This window comes from Mchenga conophoros, linkage group LG10 (genome assembly GCF_057382185.1).
Source record: "Mchenga conophoros isolate Kocher_MC1m ecotype Shallow Benthic linkage group LG10, M_conophoros_male_GT1.1, whole genome shotgun sequence".
Taxonomy (NCBI): Eukaryota; Metazoa; Chordata; class Actinopteri; order Cichliformes; family Cichlidae; genus Mchenga; species Mchenga conophoros.
Window position 1 is genome coordinate 22,111,464 of NC_140535.1, and position 17,197 is coordinate 22,128,660.

At 38.6% G+C, this 17,197-nt stretch overlaps 1 protein-coding gene across 2 annotated transcripts; it reads left to right on the forward strand.

Moving 5' to 3' along the window:
• The first annotated feature begins 4,788 nt into the window (after nt 1-4,788).
• On the forward strand, nt 4,789-16,457 carry aldh3a2b (aldehyde dehydrogenase 3 family, member A2b). 2 transcript variants are annotated; one of them, XM_085289361.1, is made up of 11 exons: nt 4,789-4,927; nt 6,194-6,389; nt 6,879-7,110; nt 9,592-9,677; nt 10,074-10,282; nt 11,655-11,772; nt 11,990-12,131; nt 12,394-12,560; nt 12,663-12,762; nt 12,897-13,135; nt 15,625-16,457. In XM_085289361.1, exons 2-11 carry the CDS (start codon nt 6,228-6,230, stop codon nt 15,637-15,639), a joined length of 1,470 nt encoding a protein of 489 aa, XP_085145487.1. In that variant the 5' UTR covers nt 4,789-4,927; nt 6,194-6,227; the 3' UTR covers nt 15,640-16,457. The 2 variants fall into 2 exon arrangements, with proteins under 2 accessions (XP_085145487.1, XP_085145488.1); XM_085289362.1 differs by having other exon boundaries at nt 4,799-4,927; nt 6,228-6,389.
• The last annotated feature ends 740 nt before the right edge of the window (nt 16,458-17,197 follow it).

Genomic DNA, 17,197 nt, shown 5'->3' on the forward strand with positions numbered 1-17,197 from the left:
CGAAGAGGTCCCAGCAAACTGTGGAGTGCAAAGAGTGGCCTGTGTTTGTGTGGGACAAGTTTGTAATGCTGGGAAGTGGTCTGAAAAATGAAGGTGGTAGAAGAAACATTTTCAGTTCCACGAATGGGTAATATAAACGACCAAAGAACTTCTCCCCGAAAGAGTTGGTTTTAAGAGGTGCTTACAGACTTATAGCAGAAATAATTTCCTTAAGGAACCATTTTCGGGAAAGCTCAGACTGTTTGTTGTTGTTGTTTGTTTGTTTGTTTGTTTGTTTTTTTTTAGTAAAGGAAACTCTTGATGCATTTAAATCTGCCACGTCCAAGTGTAACCGCGACAGTGTCTTCTATAAAAATAAAACTGCACAGAAAGGATTAAAAGCTTCCTGCAAACACAAACTGCTGTTAGGAACACTTTGGTTTTAGATCATGGCCTAAAAATATGCAGCTACACAGTTTCAGCGTATGGAAGATATGAAAATGCAACTTTTTAAATGCTTTCTGTATGTAAATAATGACATAAAATTAAGTCGAGTGTTGTCTGTTCAAATTGTTATCAGTAATTGTTAATTAACTGATTAATTTGTATTTCAGATAATAACCTTTAGGTTTCACTGTAATGAAGATAGATTTGCATATCTCTTATTAAACAACGCTTCATATAAATATTCTCCCCAAAAATGAAAATACTATGAATAATGAGAGGAAGAAGAAACTATATGAAAACTGCCTTCCTGTGGCTTCTGTCACACATTAACTTGTATGGCGCCCACAGTGGCAGCTTTCCCAGCTCTCAGACTTAAGAAAAGTGCCCTGCAGTGTTGACTATTGAATGCTATAGCCATTCAAAATGTGGGACACAGTCTCTGTATGTGGAAAAGCAGGAAAATGCATTTAATATGAAAAGTGGGAGGCATGGTCCCACCAATCAGCAGGTTCTGCAGATGATTGAAACATGTGCTTACAACAAATGTGAGTGCACAGCTGAAAAGTTTGTGATGACTTTGTGGTACAAAAATATCCGTTTTACTTGCCCTACTTTATTGTAAAGCTTTTTCTAAAGCTACAGCTGCAGAGATGAAAGGATCCACTAGATGGCAGCATTTAATCGCTTTTATCTATCTATCTATCTATCTATCTATCTATCTATCTATCTATCTATCTATCTATCTATCTATCTATCTATCTATCTATCTATCTATCTATCTATCTATCTATCTATCTATCAAATAGATGTTAAATTAATTTTCGAATAGAGTATAGAGTTTGATTGTGGGTTGCCAGAAACAACAGCTTATAAATCTGGGTCAATTGCACCGGACCAATCCAAACTGACTAAAGTATGACAGCAAGGTCAACTACACTGCTGGGTTAATAATACAACTTGAATGGATGCATGACAGTGCACAACAGCTCACAAATACAAACTAAAGGCAAAAGCTGCAAAAGATCGTGGTGGAATAAAGATGCAAAGTGGACTCCTAAAAAACGATATTTCTGGTCAGATGATGTTCAACCCTCCTGTAGAGTCCAGTTATCTAGTGAATGCTGTTTGAGACTTTGTGTGTGTTTTTTCTTATCATCTGTCCATCTACAAAGAACATTAATACATTAATGGAGATTTCTTCTCATTTCATTTGTACTTCAATTGTTACTAATCATAAACTGACAGGGCGATCTAGAATTCATCTTTTCTTCTAACTCAGTAGTCGCTCTCTTCACTTTTCCACTCTCCTGCCCACTCCTCTGCCCAGACTGTGTTCCCGACCTCACCGTGGAAAAAACACAATACACAAACTGTCTTTTTCTCTGTGTGTGAATGCCTCAGTTTATACCTCACAAACTCAGGTGTGCACACAGAGAAACGCTGCACTTCTGTGTCCACACTCCCCTCTAAGAAATCAGGATTGACACTCAGGCGTGAATGACGCTCTGACCTCCTCTCCGTCACCTCAGTCCTCGCTCCTTCCTTCACAATACACAAACGCCGCTCCTCAGTCCTCTATTTGATGTGGAAACTCATTCCACATTTCCTGTCAACCTGAGAGATTTTGGGGGCCCAATCTTGAATTCTGCATAGCAGAGGCGAGGGGGTTACTCCTCGCCTCTTGTCCCGTGCTTGTAAAGGCCCCTCTGGATCTGAGAAGTAGGAGCAAAGTGTGATTCCAGCTTGGCTATGGATAAAAGGACAACAGGCCAAGCAGCAAAAGCATCACACACGATTTAGTGCAGCTGGAGATACAAAATAAATGGGTATTACAGCTCAGATGGAAAGGAAGCTGAAATATTCTGTCAGCATTGCGATCCAACAGGTCGGTGTGACTTCAACTTGGCTTTGGATAAGTAAGCAAAGCATGAAGTCAGTGAAGGAGAAAACTGTGGCTGTAGATCACATGTTATTCAGTGAACTTCATAAACTGAATTAAATCCAACAAAGTAACACATAACATGGGTTTTTGGGCATTTTTGTGCACTTAGCTACTGAAACTACTGATGTTATTTTCCCAGTGAAATTAAAGAAATTAATTTCTCCCCTCTTTCTGTCAAAATCCTGACCAAAGGCACAACCTGTACATGCAATCAGGTGGTGATTAATTATTGCTGCTGATTAACAGATGTTCAGATGTAACTTGTTTGCTCCTCCAACCTGGGCTACAGTTTCTCAAGCACAGGTGTCTGATGGACATTGTAAACCGCACATTATCCATAATAGCTTCCTTTGTAATATGATGGCTGCTTTTTAGTTTAATGTAGTTTAAGATTTTATATTTTGTCACTGTATGGGTTAGTGCTTATCTTTTAACCCTGCGCACTTCAACTGAATCACTGAGATCTGCTTAGCAAATGTCTGCCTGTCTCGAGCTCCTAATTAAACACAGGAGGTGAAATTGTGGAACAAACTGCGTCTTCACATCAGCATCTCCCATGTTTATTCTTTGGCTTTTAGATCAGACTGAATTCTGACTGTTATTTATCTATGTTGTTTTACTCTTTTAAATCTGTTGTTTTATGTCACTGTTTTTATTTTTTGTTTTTTTAGATGTGCAGCACTTTGGTCCGCAGCTATTGTTTTATATGCACTGATAAATAAATTTGACATGACAGTACATTCAATGAAGGAATGAATGAATGAATGAATGAAGCAGTCTTACTTGACTCAGGCTATGTGTTGGATTGTCGCAGTGTTTTTTGGGGTCTGCAGAAGCCTGAATGGGAAACTGGATATCATGCATAGACAAGAATATTATTCCCCTATTTCCAGGAATCACAGGGTACTGAGATTTAAAGCAGATGTGTGACTGCTGGCATCTGATAAAAGATGGATTCAGCCTCAGCAGGGAATTGATTTGGATATGAATATATGCAATATTCACACTAGGTTTTAGTGCATTGTTACTAACAATAGCATAATTTGTTAGATGTTACCAGTACATAATTTTAAATCGTCAATATGCCAAGTCGGAAGCTAAAAAATGATATCCTAACTGCAGTAGGCAATTACTGGCCACTTTATTAGGTGCACAACCATCTCTAGGATTTATAGAGAATGATCTGAAAAAGAGAAAATATCCAGTGAGTGGAGAAAATGCTTTATTGATGTCAGATGTCAGAGGAGTATGGTCAGACTGCTTCAAACTGATAATAACGTAAAGGTAACTTAAAATAACCTCATGTTACAACCAAAACATGGTAAATGGAATTACTCTTATTTAGTGATTTTTCTACCTGAGCACACAAAGCTCTTTATTCAACATGTCTCGCTCACACATTTTATTCTGCATCCTAGTGCACACTCACACTCACTCAGCCGCCTGACCAGCAGGGTATGCAGAAGAGCATTAGTTCTTAAGTTCAAAATGTGCTGCCAAACAACATGAAGGCATGGATCCATCCTCCCTTGTATGAGTGAGCACACTGGGGCTCATTTAAACACCAAAGTCTCCCAGAGCAGTGTTGCTGTTTTCCATCCCCTTTTGACCTGCTTCTAGCAGGATAACACAGCATGATACAAACATCGAATCATCTCAAACGACTGTCTTGATCACAACTTAATATAAGTTCCCTGTACTCAAATGTCCTCCACAGTCCTCAGATGTCAAATAGAGCACATATCGGATGTGGTGGGAAGGATTCTCATTGTGGACATGCAGACGAAAAATCTGCAACTAGTGTGAGAATCTGACATGTCAACATGGACCAAAATGTCTGAGGGATGTTTCCAGCACCTTGTTGAACCTGTGCAAAAATAAGGACTTGGTTATTTGTCATAAATGACTCCCAAAGGTAATATTTCCAGATCATCTTATTTACAGAATTTCTAAATCTCTGAAACATTAATATTTTATTAAAAGTAGAAAACCGTTATTTTCCACAGTGGAAAAAGTCCATTAAGATATTTCTGTATAAATACAGAGAGAAGGGGATTTGTTTCATGTGCATAAGGCACATTTGTAATTGGATCTGTTTATTTGTTTATTTTAGTTTTTCATTTATTTTTGCTTATTATGGCATTGTGTGCTCCTGGCTCAGTTTGAAAGTCGACTGCAGGTCCAGCGGTGCACTACATCTCTGTGACACCTTTACTTAGTTTGAATTTGCAAACAAAATACAGAAACAGCATATCAACTAACATAACAAGTCAGATTTAACGTTTTGAAGTCTTTTTTATGACAAATAACCACGTCCATGTTGACATATTTCGGTGTGGACTATGAACTGTAGGTGTGGACCAGCAACACGCTGAGGCTGAAAGCTAAGCCCAGCGGAGGGAGTGTGGGGCCCTCCCCCCAGCGGGGGGTGGGATCTAACGGGGAAGGAGAGCTCTGTTTCTCCGCCAGTGTGACCCGTCCGGCTCCTCCGCAGCAGGTTATCTCACCATCGAGACGCTCCAGGATCTCCAGAATTTAACCGCCCCTGATATTATAAAGGTAGGACTGAACAAAACCAGATCACAGGTGTTTTCGCTTTTTAAGTTCCTGACCTAACAGACAGAGAGCGACCCGCGGGAGCGATTTGTGAAGAGACAAAAAAACAAATAAGACTAACAATAAAAACACGAAATTTAATCAGCCAGACGGACACATTAAGACGATAATGTATCCAATAAAGTTTGTGCAGAATAACCAACGTCAGCCGTGAAGCATTTAACGTGAAACAGGATACCGGATGTTGTATGTGTAGTTTCTAATTACTGTACCTTTAAGTGTGAGCCAGCCGCTGTAGCCTGGTGTTTGTGATGGTTTCCCTTTGCTGTCATTATCACAGCATACAAGCATAGAAAGCATCAGGCTCCCTCCCTAAAAAGCGATAATGGACAAATATTCCGCTTGATCCAAGTTATCAGGAGCATATAATAACGTATGCATATAATTAAAAGTACAGAGAGCCAACACAACAACAGAAAAACGTACTTATATAATACTTAATTGCTAATATGCAAAACGATGATGTATCTTATCACTTCTGTGATTTTTATAATATAGTGGGTTTGTCTCAATAAAAGAAAAAGCAGTGCTGCTGTAGTCAATGAACGAAATCTCTCAGCACAACTATAAGAAACAAATTACAGCAAAACTTCTGCTCATTGCCCACACTGTCCTGTAATTAAGTAAAAGGTTTTTGTTATTACACTGAAAATGTCTTCATTCATTCATTCATTCGTTTTACTGTAAATGTAAATAAATAAAAAATATCTATAGTAGATAGTGAAAAAACCTTTTCTGTCATTTAACTGTTTATATATTACTTAACTACTTTGCAGTATGAGTGGCTGTGGGGCAGGTCTATATCAGTGCATCAGTAACACAAACTGTAAAATATTTGAAATTACATTTGAAACGTTCCTAAATTTTCCAAAGATGTTCAGTGGGCTGGACTGGAGTCTTAAGCAGGCTGATTTTGGCTCCCGGGCCTTAACAATCACAATTAAATATAACAGAAAATACTAAACTATCCTAACCTTTATAGCTTAAGTTACTAAACTACCACCAAAACCTCAAATTACATTATATAATTTAACAGTTCTTACTTTATAGATGAGAGATCAATAAAACTAGGATAGTTATGGTTATAACAGATTTTTTTAAAGTGTTTGATGCACTTGCTCGTGCTTGGACCGGTGAGAAGAGAGCTGCAGTAGGAGAGTTGTGTATTTTTAAAGTTATCCACCTTTTCTTGATTTCTGCTTTCTGCAGCTTTGAGGAAATCTTTTTCATTTGGTCTCAAAAGATGTCCCGGGAGCAGCAAGCGGTGGCTCGTGCCAGGAAAGCCTTTGAAACAGGCAGGTCCAAATCTGTAGAGTACCGAATCAACCAGCTCAAGAATCTGCAGCGGTTATTCAGCGAGAGACAGAAAGAGATTGCAGCTGCCATTAAGAAAGACCTCAATAAGGTGAGTAGTGAGTACAAAACACATAGACTCCTGTCTGTGTTTTTACAGACTGGCTTCCGATGTTTCCCATGTTATTTCTTAGGTAAGCACAAAAGCTCCCGGAAAGCACATCCACTGCCAAGGCCAAGGCACATTTCGTAATTCTAAACAAAGTCATCTGGACCCAATTAAATCCTGAATTTTTTTGTCTGTGTCATTAATGTCTTGGTAGTTGTGCATACTTGTGCTGGCACACAAACAGTCTGACATAGAAAGAGCTGGATGGGATCCTTTCTTTCCTCTGGAAATCTGATTGCTATAAATAAATATATATGTATAGGACTGCCTTGTTAAGAAATATAAATAGAAGTTTTAAAGTGGTCAAATCATAAAACCTATGAAATGTTCATGAATCAAAAATAGCCAAAATAGTTTCCTTTCATGGAAGCATACAGAAGCTGAAGAGTATCCACCATAAGGAGATCCTACGTTCATCTTCTTCTTCCTCAGACCGAGGTTGGGGCACAGTTTTATGAGACTCTGGGTCTGGAGGGTGAGATCAGCCTCTTCATTAAGAATCTGAAGGAGTGGGCAGCCCCTCGGCATGTGAAGAAGAACCTGCTGACCATGTCTGACACCGTCTACATCCATCCAGAGCCGCTGGGGGTGGTGCTGGTCATCGGGGCCTGGAACTACCCCTGGGCTGTGACCATCCGGCCGCTCATTGGAGCCATTGCTGCCGGTACTGTACCATGCTGAGAGTGTTTGGGGTGGATGAAAGGGCAGAGTGTGATGTAATGTGCCTGAGTAGCGCTTACATCTGTAACATCTTTTATGATAAGAATACCACAGGCAATTTGTGTCCTTGTGGCCACTTACTCAAGTGCAGAATTGCATAAAATAGCATAAAAGTCAAATTATATAAAGCATTAGCATTTATATATAATAATAATTATTATTGTGTGCATATTAAATAATAACTGAAAACAAAGTTACCTATATAATTAAGTACTGGAGTAAACTTATATGTCACCAAATTCTCAATTTAAAATATACAATTTACTCACAGTTTGTAGTGCCTGGCCCTTTAAGCACACAGCCTTATTAACTCTGATATTGTAGCATTTTTTCAATTCAGAGTAAAATCAGAACCTATGTAAATGTCTTTGGATACGTTAGCAACAGACAGCAAAGACCACAACATTTCTGCCTAAGATTTGGAAATCAAGGCGTGTATTCAGTTCTTTTCTATTCGTCTGTTTTTCAGGCCAGTTCTTTTCTTTTGTCCCGTGATCACAACCGCTCAAGTTCCCCTTTCTATCCAACCACTGCCAAGTGTTCTCTTTCAGCTTGTGATAAGTAGGTCAAAGGCCACTCTGTGAACTCTATACTGCAATAATGAGAGCAGAAGTTTTAGGAACGGCAAAAGATTCATTGTGTGTGTCCTTGTACGTTGGTATTTACTCATCAGATGCTGGGATCATGTTTTTTTCCTATTCTGGGGTGATGTGTGTGCACTTTCTCATACATTATCTTCATAAAGCTCAGCCTGAGTGGTCAAACTGTGCGACTCAGCTTTAATCACGATGTCATGAAGAGGTTTCTTGTGACTACACAGCATGACACTGCAGTATTTGTGGTTGTCCAGTGATAGCTTTGCATATCAGTGCTTGCAAGTGGGCGGCTCATTTGTATTTCATTTGGATAAATCTAGTTTAGTGTCAAATACTGAAAAAGTGTAGCACTCGCCAGTGCAGTTGTGCAGCACTTTGTGCCACCATTTAATATTCTGTGATTGCTGGCACAACATGGACTTTGCTCTTATATAATATCAGATATTACACAGAAGCTCGTATCAGCCCAGTGGGTCAGAAGTCTTTTCTTCTGATTATTTTCAGGCCAAAGGCAACTGTCAGTTCAACAAAACTGTTGAAGAATTATGCATTTAAAATATAATGCACACTGATGTGCGTAATATTTTTTCATTGTGATTGGTTAATATTTACAGTCACAATTTCAGGTTAAAATAGTAAGTTAGCATTTTCTGTCTGGGCAGCCACAGCCTGAATGTGTGTGTTTGAATGGGTGAATGAGGCTAGTTGTATAAAAGTGCTTTGAGTGCTAGAAAAGAGTAGAAAAGCAGGATATAAGTGTCATTTATTTCCAGGGAGTAAAAATAATTCAATTAATCTCAGTAAAACAGAGACCCATGAACAACGTATGTACTATATGTAATAGGCTGATAATTCATGATATATACCATCATGTAAAAACTCTGATATATATAATGATACTTGTTCAACTGAATCAATTAGATTTGCATTTCACGTGTCAGTGATCCTCAAGGTTATTGTAGTTAACTAAAAATAAAAAATAAAAAGTAGACTTGGAGAAAGGTTAAAAACAACCAAAACAATTGTGGCTAATGTGAAAAATGAATTAAAGTAAAATAAAAATATAGATAATAAGTTAATATCCTTAGCTTTAGACATTGTTATCTGTTAAAATTTGCTATCATAACTTAGCTGTGGAGGTTTTGATGGACATGTTAATTTGAGACATGGATGTTTAAAAGAGTGAGAGTCAATAGCTTTAAAAAAGTTGTATTTTTGGGAATGCCTGTTCTAATTTTCCATAATCTTGCCTCTGTCGTGTGTCCTCCACACAATAAAAGACTAAAACTGACACTGAAACCAATAAAAACTAAAGTGAAACTACTGAAAATGTTTTCAAGCAGTAAATATTAAAGTGGAACAAGCAGCAGTACTATAGAAACTAACTGAAACTAAACAGAATTAAAAACAAAAAGTCACAGTGAAATGAAAATAAAAACGAAATTATAAGAACTCTGTTGATCACCAATAAAAAAGCACAAAGGTGTAGCTGAGGCTGCCAGCACAGACAAAGGTGAACGTCTGGGGGTAGGCGTGTGATCTCAGCTGTCTTAGTGGAGATAATGATCAATAAATATAAGATAATGATGCCAAATGCCTGCACACAAAGAGAACTGGATATTTTTTTGGACTTTAAGCCATGATCTGCATTCTGCTGAATGGCTATCCATCCACAGGCTGTGTTTTTAGATCACAAATCAATAACAACATTAGTACATTTCATATTAAATGTGTCAGGAAAAAATGGACAAACATCATCAAAGAAAATGATTGAAAATAATTGTTAGATAAAGACAATATTGAGCTGCTATTCTCTTCTACCTGTGCAGGTAATGCAGCTGTGGTGAAGCCCTCCGAGGTCTGTGTGCACACTTCCAAAGTCATGGAGGACCTTCTGCCAATTTACATTGACAAAGTAAGGACAGGTCACATGACAGCAGCCTATGTCCAGCCAAACAAGGCTCTGTTATAAGCTGCTTATTCTTTACAAACTGCATCTGTGCTTACACTTATAGTTTTATCCTGTGTCATATAAAAACAAACTGTGAAATGTTTCCCATGAAAACACAAGATGTCAAGGAAACTGTGTTTACTATAGACACACGATGGGGGAAGTCAAGCAGAGAAAAGCTTTTGACTTGTGCTGTATTTGCTTTTTATAATCAGTTTTATTTATTTATTCATCTCTATTTATTCTGCAAATGATCTAAAGAAGAAAACTGCCTTGCATCTCAAGTTGTTTAAATTACAGAGACGTGTTGTTTCCGGAGCTTTTGTGATACCTCCGTGTATGTTTTCTTTTGTGTGTCAGGAGCTTTACCCTGTTGTAACTGGAGGAGTGCCGGAGACCCAGGAGCTGCTACGCCAGAAATTTGATCATATCTTCTACACCGGCAACAGCACGGTGGGAAAAGTGATCATGGAAGCTGCCGCCAAACACCTGACACCAGTCACCCTGGAGCTTGGCGGGAAGAGCCCCTGCTACATCGACAAGAACTGTGACATAAGCATAGCCTGCAGGTGAAAGCAGTGCTCAGTGTTATTTGTCTTCATGTTACAATTTTAATTTCTTTTTTCTTTCTTACATACAGTCACTCAGAATCTTAATATTTCCATTAAGGGTGTCTGAATATGCTGGGTAGCTTTGCATGATCACAGTTTAAGACAGCTTTTATTTTAGCCTTGTGGCCGTTGGTTCATCATCTGTCGTTATCAGTTTAAGCTTCTCTTCTTTCAACCACCCTGCCTTAAAGTCAGCTTTTTTGTGGTTGGCTACACCTCATAAACAAACAGCAGGTGGGAGGAGCTGTTGTGCTCAAATTCAGAACTGTGTACCCTAAATGAGCATAATAAATATATTTACTCTCTCTGATGTTAAGAGGAATCTAAAGCATGGGCTTTAGAATACTTGCAGCTTTAGGCCATATTTAATATGAGCATCCACCTTTGTTCTGAGTGTTGGTCCATCCAGCGAGTGCTGTCAAAGCATATGCAGCTGTGGTCAGATGTTTATATACACTAGTCGTGGACATGAATGTCATAGTAATTTGGGGCTTTTAATGATTTGAATGATTTTTAATTTTCTCTAATCCACATAAGGTCAAAAGTATACTTACACACCATCAGTAATATTCAGTGTCCAAGCAAGTCGCACCTTGCTAAGATACACTTCTGGTGGTCATAAGTAAGTTTCTGGCATTTGACCACCTTTTGTAGCAGAATTGGTAGAGTTAAATCAGATAACTTGGTTTCCTTGCCAACACATGGGTTTTAAGCGTAATCCACAAATTTGCAACAGGGTCGATGTGTGTTTGGGATCATTGTCCAGGTGGAACACCAAATAAAAGCAGTTGATTTAATGTAAAGTTGAAGAATATGAGATAGTCCTTCATTATTTCATCCACTTTGTGCAATGCACTGGTACCACAGCTCCAGAACATGATGCTACCACAACCATGCTTGACAGTTGTTACAGTTTTCTTAGGTTTGAAAGCCTCACCTTTATTCCTCCAAACTTACCACTTGTCATTGTGACAAAACGGCTTCAATCTTTGTCTCGTCCGACCATAAAACTTTGAAGGCATCGATTTTAGAGCGGGGCCTTCTTTCTTGATCGACACACTCTCAGTCCGAGTCAATGTAAAACTGGCTCGACTGTGGACGCTGGTGTTATAACGCTTCCAGTTCATGGCAGGCCTGAGCCTTGGGGTTTTCTTTAACACCCTGATAACGTGATGGCACATCATTCCACCCTGAAGGACAAAGAATTCAAAGAAATTGAATTCTCAAATTGTCTTGATATTCATGCTCATGATGAGTGTATGTTTAACTTCAGACCACAACTGTATATGACATAAATCCAGTCACCGGTAACACTTCCTCTGCTCTGTAGGCGTGTCACGTGGGGGAAGTACAGTAACTGTGGTCAGACCTGCATCGCCCCAGACTACATCCTTTGTGAGCCCAGCATCCAGAACCGGGTCATTGAAGAGGTCAAGAAGTGTATTAAGGTACTGAAGATTGAAAAAAACATAACTTTGAGTTGAGAATTTTAAAACTAAGGAAAAAATATAGTCTTTAGCCTTTATTTCAATACAAACCTCAAAGAAATGTTTATGCCTAAAAGATTCATTATCAAGGTAGCAACACAGTGCACCGGGGGGGGGGGGGGGGGTAATTTAATGTGTTTGTCCATTAATTTACTGGTTTTTAAAATAATTTCTGTAGGAGTTCTACACAGACAGCCCAAAGACGTGCCCGGACTATGGTCGCATCATCAACCAGCGCCATTTCAAGAGGGTCATGGCCATGTTAGAAGACAGCAACATCGCTGTAGGCGGGGAAAATGATGAGTCAGACTGCTACATAGGTAACAATTAATTCATTTTTAAAATATTGTGTTTATTTTCTCAGGCCTTGACAGATGCACCTTCAGGGACCATATACAGAGTCAATACTCAATAGCAGGAGGATAAGGGGAAAATAACAATAGAAGTTACAATGAAGACAAATGTTGATAGCTTTTAAACTAAAATAATCAAACTGAAACTCAGACAGATAAACCAGAATATCTGAAAGGAGAACCTTCAGGAACAAGACAAAGTCATGCAGTGTTTCTGTGATGTGCTTAGCTCCAACAGTTCTACGGGACGTGAAGCCAGAGGCAAAGGTAATGCAGGAGGAGATTTTTGGACCTCTACTTCCTATCTTACCAGTCAGCAGCCTGGACGAAGCCATCAAGCTGATCAATAAGGGAGAGAAACCTCTGGCTCTCTATGTGTTCTCACCAGATAACAAGGTATCTACCAGCAGCCAACACAGCAAAGCAGTTAACACGTGGAAACCAGTGTTTAGGTCGAGACTTATTGTCAGGGTTTTTTGTTTTCTCTTCTCTGTAAAGGTGATAGAGAGAATGAGAGATGAGACTTCGAGTGGAGGATTCCTGGCCAACGACTGCCTCGTGCACTATTCTGTCAGCGCGTTGCCATTTGGAGGAGTGGGTAAGTAGAGAAACTGTGCAAATGGAGCCTTTTTTTTAACCCCTTAGTGACTTTACTGTCTGTATTACTGGTTTATTGTGTTGATTAAAAGTGGTCAAACCTGATGCCAACATCTGTGTATGTTCCATGTGCAGGAAACAGTGGAATAGGCTGCTACCACGGCAAGTTCAGCTTTGACCGACTGAGCCACCTGCGTGGTTGTCTGGTCAAAAAGCTGAAAATGGAGGGGGTGAACGACATGCGCTACCCGCCGCACACATTGAAGAAACTGGGCTGGGCGCGCTTCTTCATCCTCAATACCGTAGATGTGGGCTGGGTGGGACGGATGGCGCTCCTAGCTGCTCTGGTTATGGTGGCTGCTGTTGTGATTCAGGTGAGTTGAAAAGAAAGAAAGGAATAACTGACACGGGCAGTATCAGTGGACGAGCTTCCCAGCTAGCTGCAATGTTCTAAGAGGAGCAGAGAAACCTAAACCTTTCTGTAGTTGAACACATCCTTTGAGTGTCACACAGTGCACATGTGCATTACTGAGTGGGACAAAAAAGAGCGATCGCATTACTCCAGTGTTGGCAGACTTGCACCTGCTCTCTGCGCATCACAGAATCCAGCATGAAGTGCGCTATTGTATTTAAAGCTTTAAATGGCCTTGCACCTGCGTTTGCGGTAGAGACTTATGCTGTATCCATACTCTCTCTCAACATCATTAACCCTGTAAATCCTGAACTATGCAATGACTGCCGGACGATTGTCATTTTTTTGAAACTGTTTTTTTTTTTTCACAGTTTCAAAAAAAGTTTTTGGAAAAAAAGTGTTTATTGAACCTTCTGACAATTAAAAAAAAAGCAAACATTAATTTCCATATATGAGTTTTAATTTGTAATATTTGTCTCGCAGTAGCACTCCATGTGTCTGATTGCATACATCAGATTTTTCAGCCTTACAGAGTTAAGGTCTACTTCCTAATCACTCTAGAGTCCAGACCATCGCAGAGTCAAAGCTAATTTGCTTGCACCAAGACGCTGGAATGATCATCCAAGTGACTTCACAAATGCGTCACCTACCTCTGTCTTTAACTCTTAGCTAAAGACATCATGCTTTTTGTAATTTTATGTAATTAATGTAAATGCGTGAATTTGTATCTTTTATTTTTGTTTCTTATTGTAAATCACTTTTCTAAACATGCTACAGTATAGAAATATAAAGCATTTCCAGTCATGCTGCACAATGGGAGCTGAACCATCCAAGTGCCACCAAGTCCCCCGTCCACAAGTATTTTTTTAAGCTCAACTTTGGTCTTTCCATCTACATTCAAAGGCCTAATGAAAAGCTCCTTCTGGGTGAAGACAGATTTAGGGTTAAGGGTTACATAACCACCAGCTGGCTTGTCATACTATAGGCATGCCCAGTTTTGTTTCAGTGCTTTCAAGCAGATTTAATTTATTCAGGTTTTGAGCTGTTTAGTGCTCGGTCCTGTGGAAGTGGTGGCGGTTCAGCCTTTTTTTCCTCCAAAAGTTCAAAGATTAATCAGTGATTCTGAGGCAGATTTGATGATAAATGGTCGTCTGTGATCGATTGGCAAGCTGTCCATATACAGGCAGCGAATCCACGACGCACATGAAAACAGAGTTGAATGATCCAAAACTACACATGCCAATAAACAGAACAACGCAACAATGACAAAACTTTCTTGTATCTGAAAAAAAAAACATTCCCAACTCACTCATTAACAGCTACACAGTTGTAAGTAAACAACCCGGGGCTCTTTGGTTCAGTAAACAATGCTATCCAGTGAATGTGGCAGATACAGCCTGGCACACACACAGATCTGGATGTGGAAAGGGTCAAATGGCAACAAAGATGCAGAATGTTTTTCTTTCTTCTTCTTCTTCTTTTTTTGGTTCACAATGCAAATACTTCACAGTATTTCTGTATTTTTTTTATTCAGTATTCACATATATAAATGTTAAATGTGTGACATTTATTTTTTTTGCACTGTGGCATTTTTCTGTTCTGTTCTGTATACTCCTTTTTACGGTGGCCCTGAGAGGCCAAATGGACTGCAACTTAAGAAAACATCAGCAATAAGAAAAACGCTGCAAAAGCACACAAAACACAACGGAAATAGGAAAAACGACAACGGAAATAAGAAAAACAACAACGGAAATAGGAGCAAACAAAACACAAATAGGAAAAAACTAATTTCCACAAGCACAAAGGAAGTGTTTGTGGGGAGACAATAACCCGACGGACCAGTTGCAGGAACCAAATTATGCTAAGAATTGCGCTGGGAGACACTTAAAAGAAGTGGAGGATCTATCAGTTTTGTGAGGAAAGAAAAGATGAGAGGTAAGTGTGTTAGCCTAACTATTGGCCTAAAAATCCGTCATGAGTATTATATGAATCATGATAAAACACGCCTACCATGTTTTGGGTTCCTGCAACTGGTCCGTCGGGTTATTGTCTCCCCAGAAACACTTCCCTTGTGCTTTAGAAAATCTGTTTTTTCCTATTTCTGTTTCTGTTTTTCCTTCATTGTGTTTTGTGTGCTTTTGCAGCGTTTTTCTTATTGCTAGTGTTTTCTTAAGTTGCAGTCCGTTTGGCCTCTCAGGGCCACCGTACCTTTTGCCCTCTACAGTCTGCAGACTAGTTTTTACCCAACCTTCCTACTGAGTAACAACAAAGGATTCAAATAGAAATAGAAGCACTATTTCAAATAGAAATATTGTTAAAACACTTGCTTACAGCTGCGTCACAGCTTACCTCTGAGACACCCATCAGTCATTTTAAAAGCATTATGAATGCAGAGCAAATGTTTAGAAAAACCTCCAGCTGAGTCTTCTGTTTGTGTCTTTTGTTTTACAGAAGTACCTCCTCTGAAGCCGTTCTGCTGTTTCCTTTATCGTCTGGGCCGCAGAAGAGGAACAAGGAGGATTCATTTGTTTATGCATGAACAAGATAGCAATGTTGTGTTGTTTCAGGATTGCCGTTTTCCATTTCACATTTCAGTGAAGTTTCATGGAGCTCACTGAGAGCCGTTTATTTTAATGAAGATAATTATTTATTCTCATCTATGCAAGAATCACTACGTTCCATTAATTCATCACCACATTTTTAATACTTTTTAAAAAAAAATATGAATGATTTAGTTGTTTTTTTTTTAATGAAGTAATAGTGTAAGTGTAGAGGTATTGCATGATTCAAAGTATGTTGTCCATTTATTCTACCTTGCATTTAAAAAACAAAACATGTTTACATGAAGGGCCATAAGATGAAGTTCATGTTAATAATGAAAAATGATTTTTTTCATCATTATTATTATTATTATGTAGGAGCTACCTACAGGGTATTTTTAGCTTGTTGTTTCAGTAATGGATCCGCCATTAATCTGACAATCAGCCCGAATGCACTTGATTTCAGTAGTTTCAGGCTGTGTTTGGCAGGCATGAAGACAATCTGTCCAGTGAGATTTCAGTGTTTGTTTTCAGCTCATCCGAATCACGCAGGTTCATGTGAAGGAAGTTTTTAATGATTTTTTTTATGACCAAATGTAAAACATTTAAGTGACCAAGTGTAGTTGTTTCTAAATATTTGCCTATATCGCACCATTTAAATTTATAAACAACAATTAAAGAAATATATATGCATTTCTATTTTAATATTCAACTAAATAAATTGCTACATGTATCAGTTTGAAATTTAAGTTATTTTTATTCTGTATTTTACAAGCGTATGTTGCATAATACAGAGTTGATATTCATCAGCTCTCCTCTGTGAGTTAGAAATAGATTCACAGTTCAGACTCATACGTTGTTAAATTAACTGTTAAAGGTCATGAAAAACATTTTTACATAAGTGGGTCAAGAACTTATGAAGAGTGTTGCTTAAAGTCAAATTTCAATGACTTTGGATTTTATCATCTGCAGTGATAAAATCTCCATGAATGGTAACATTTAAAAGATTCAGAAAATTCAGAGTTCAGTTCTCGTGATCTTTGGGACCAGAAACCACACCCAACCTTCGCTGGTGCACAAAAGCTTGTTCTGACACAGAAAACTGGAAACCTCTTCTGATGTTAATGATGCTGCACTGCTAACTTCCATAGACACTAACACTAACCGGACACTTTATTAAGTACACTCTACTATGTGGAAGATGGAAGACAAGCACGCAATTTAGGAAAAATGCTGCCAATTTTAAATAAAATAAAATAGCAAAGCAAAAGCTCCAGGCTTAATTTTAAAGTTTTTTCAAATAAACACATCCACTTTATTATGTGCACTAATGTATTATAGAAAATGGAAATCAGATGTAAATAATGACATTTTGTCCGGTGAGTTAAAATACTTTCTTGTTCCTCCTGGTTTTTCTGCTGTATCAAGTCAAAAATAAAAAACAAGGAACAGCTGAAATCATTTTGTACATTTTGCCACCAGGT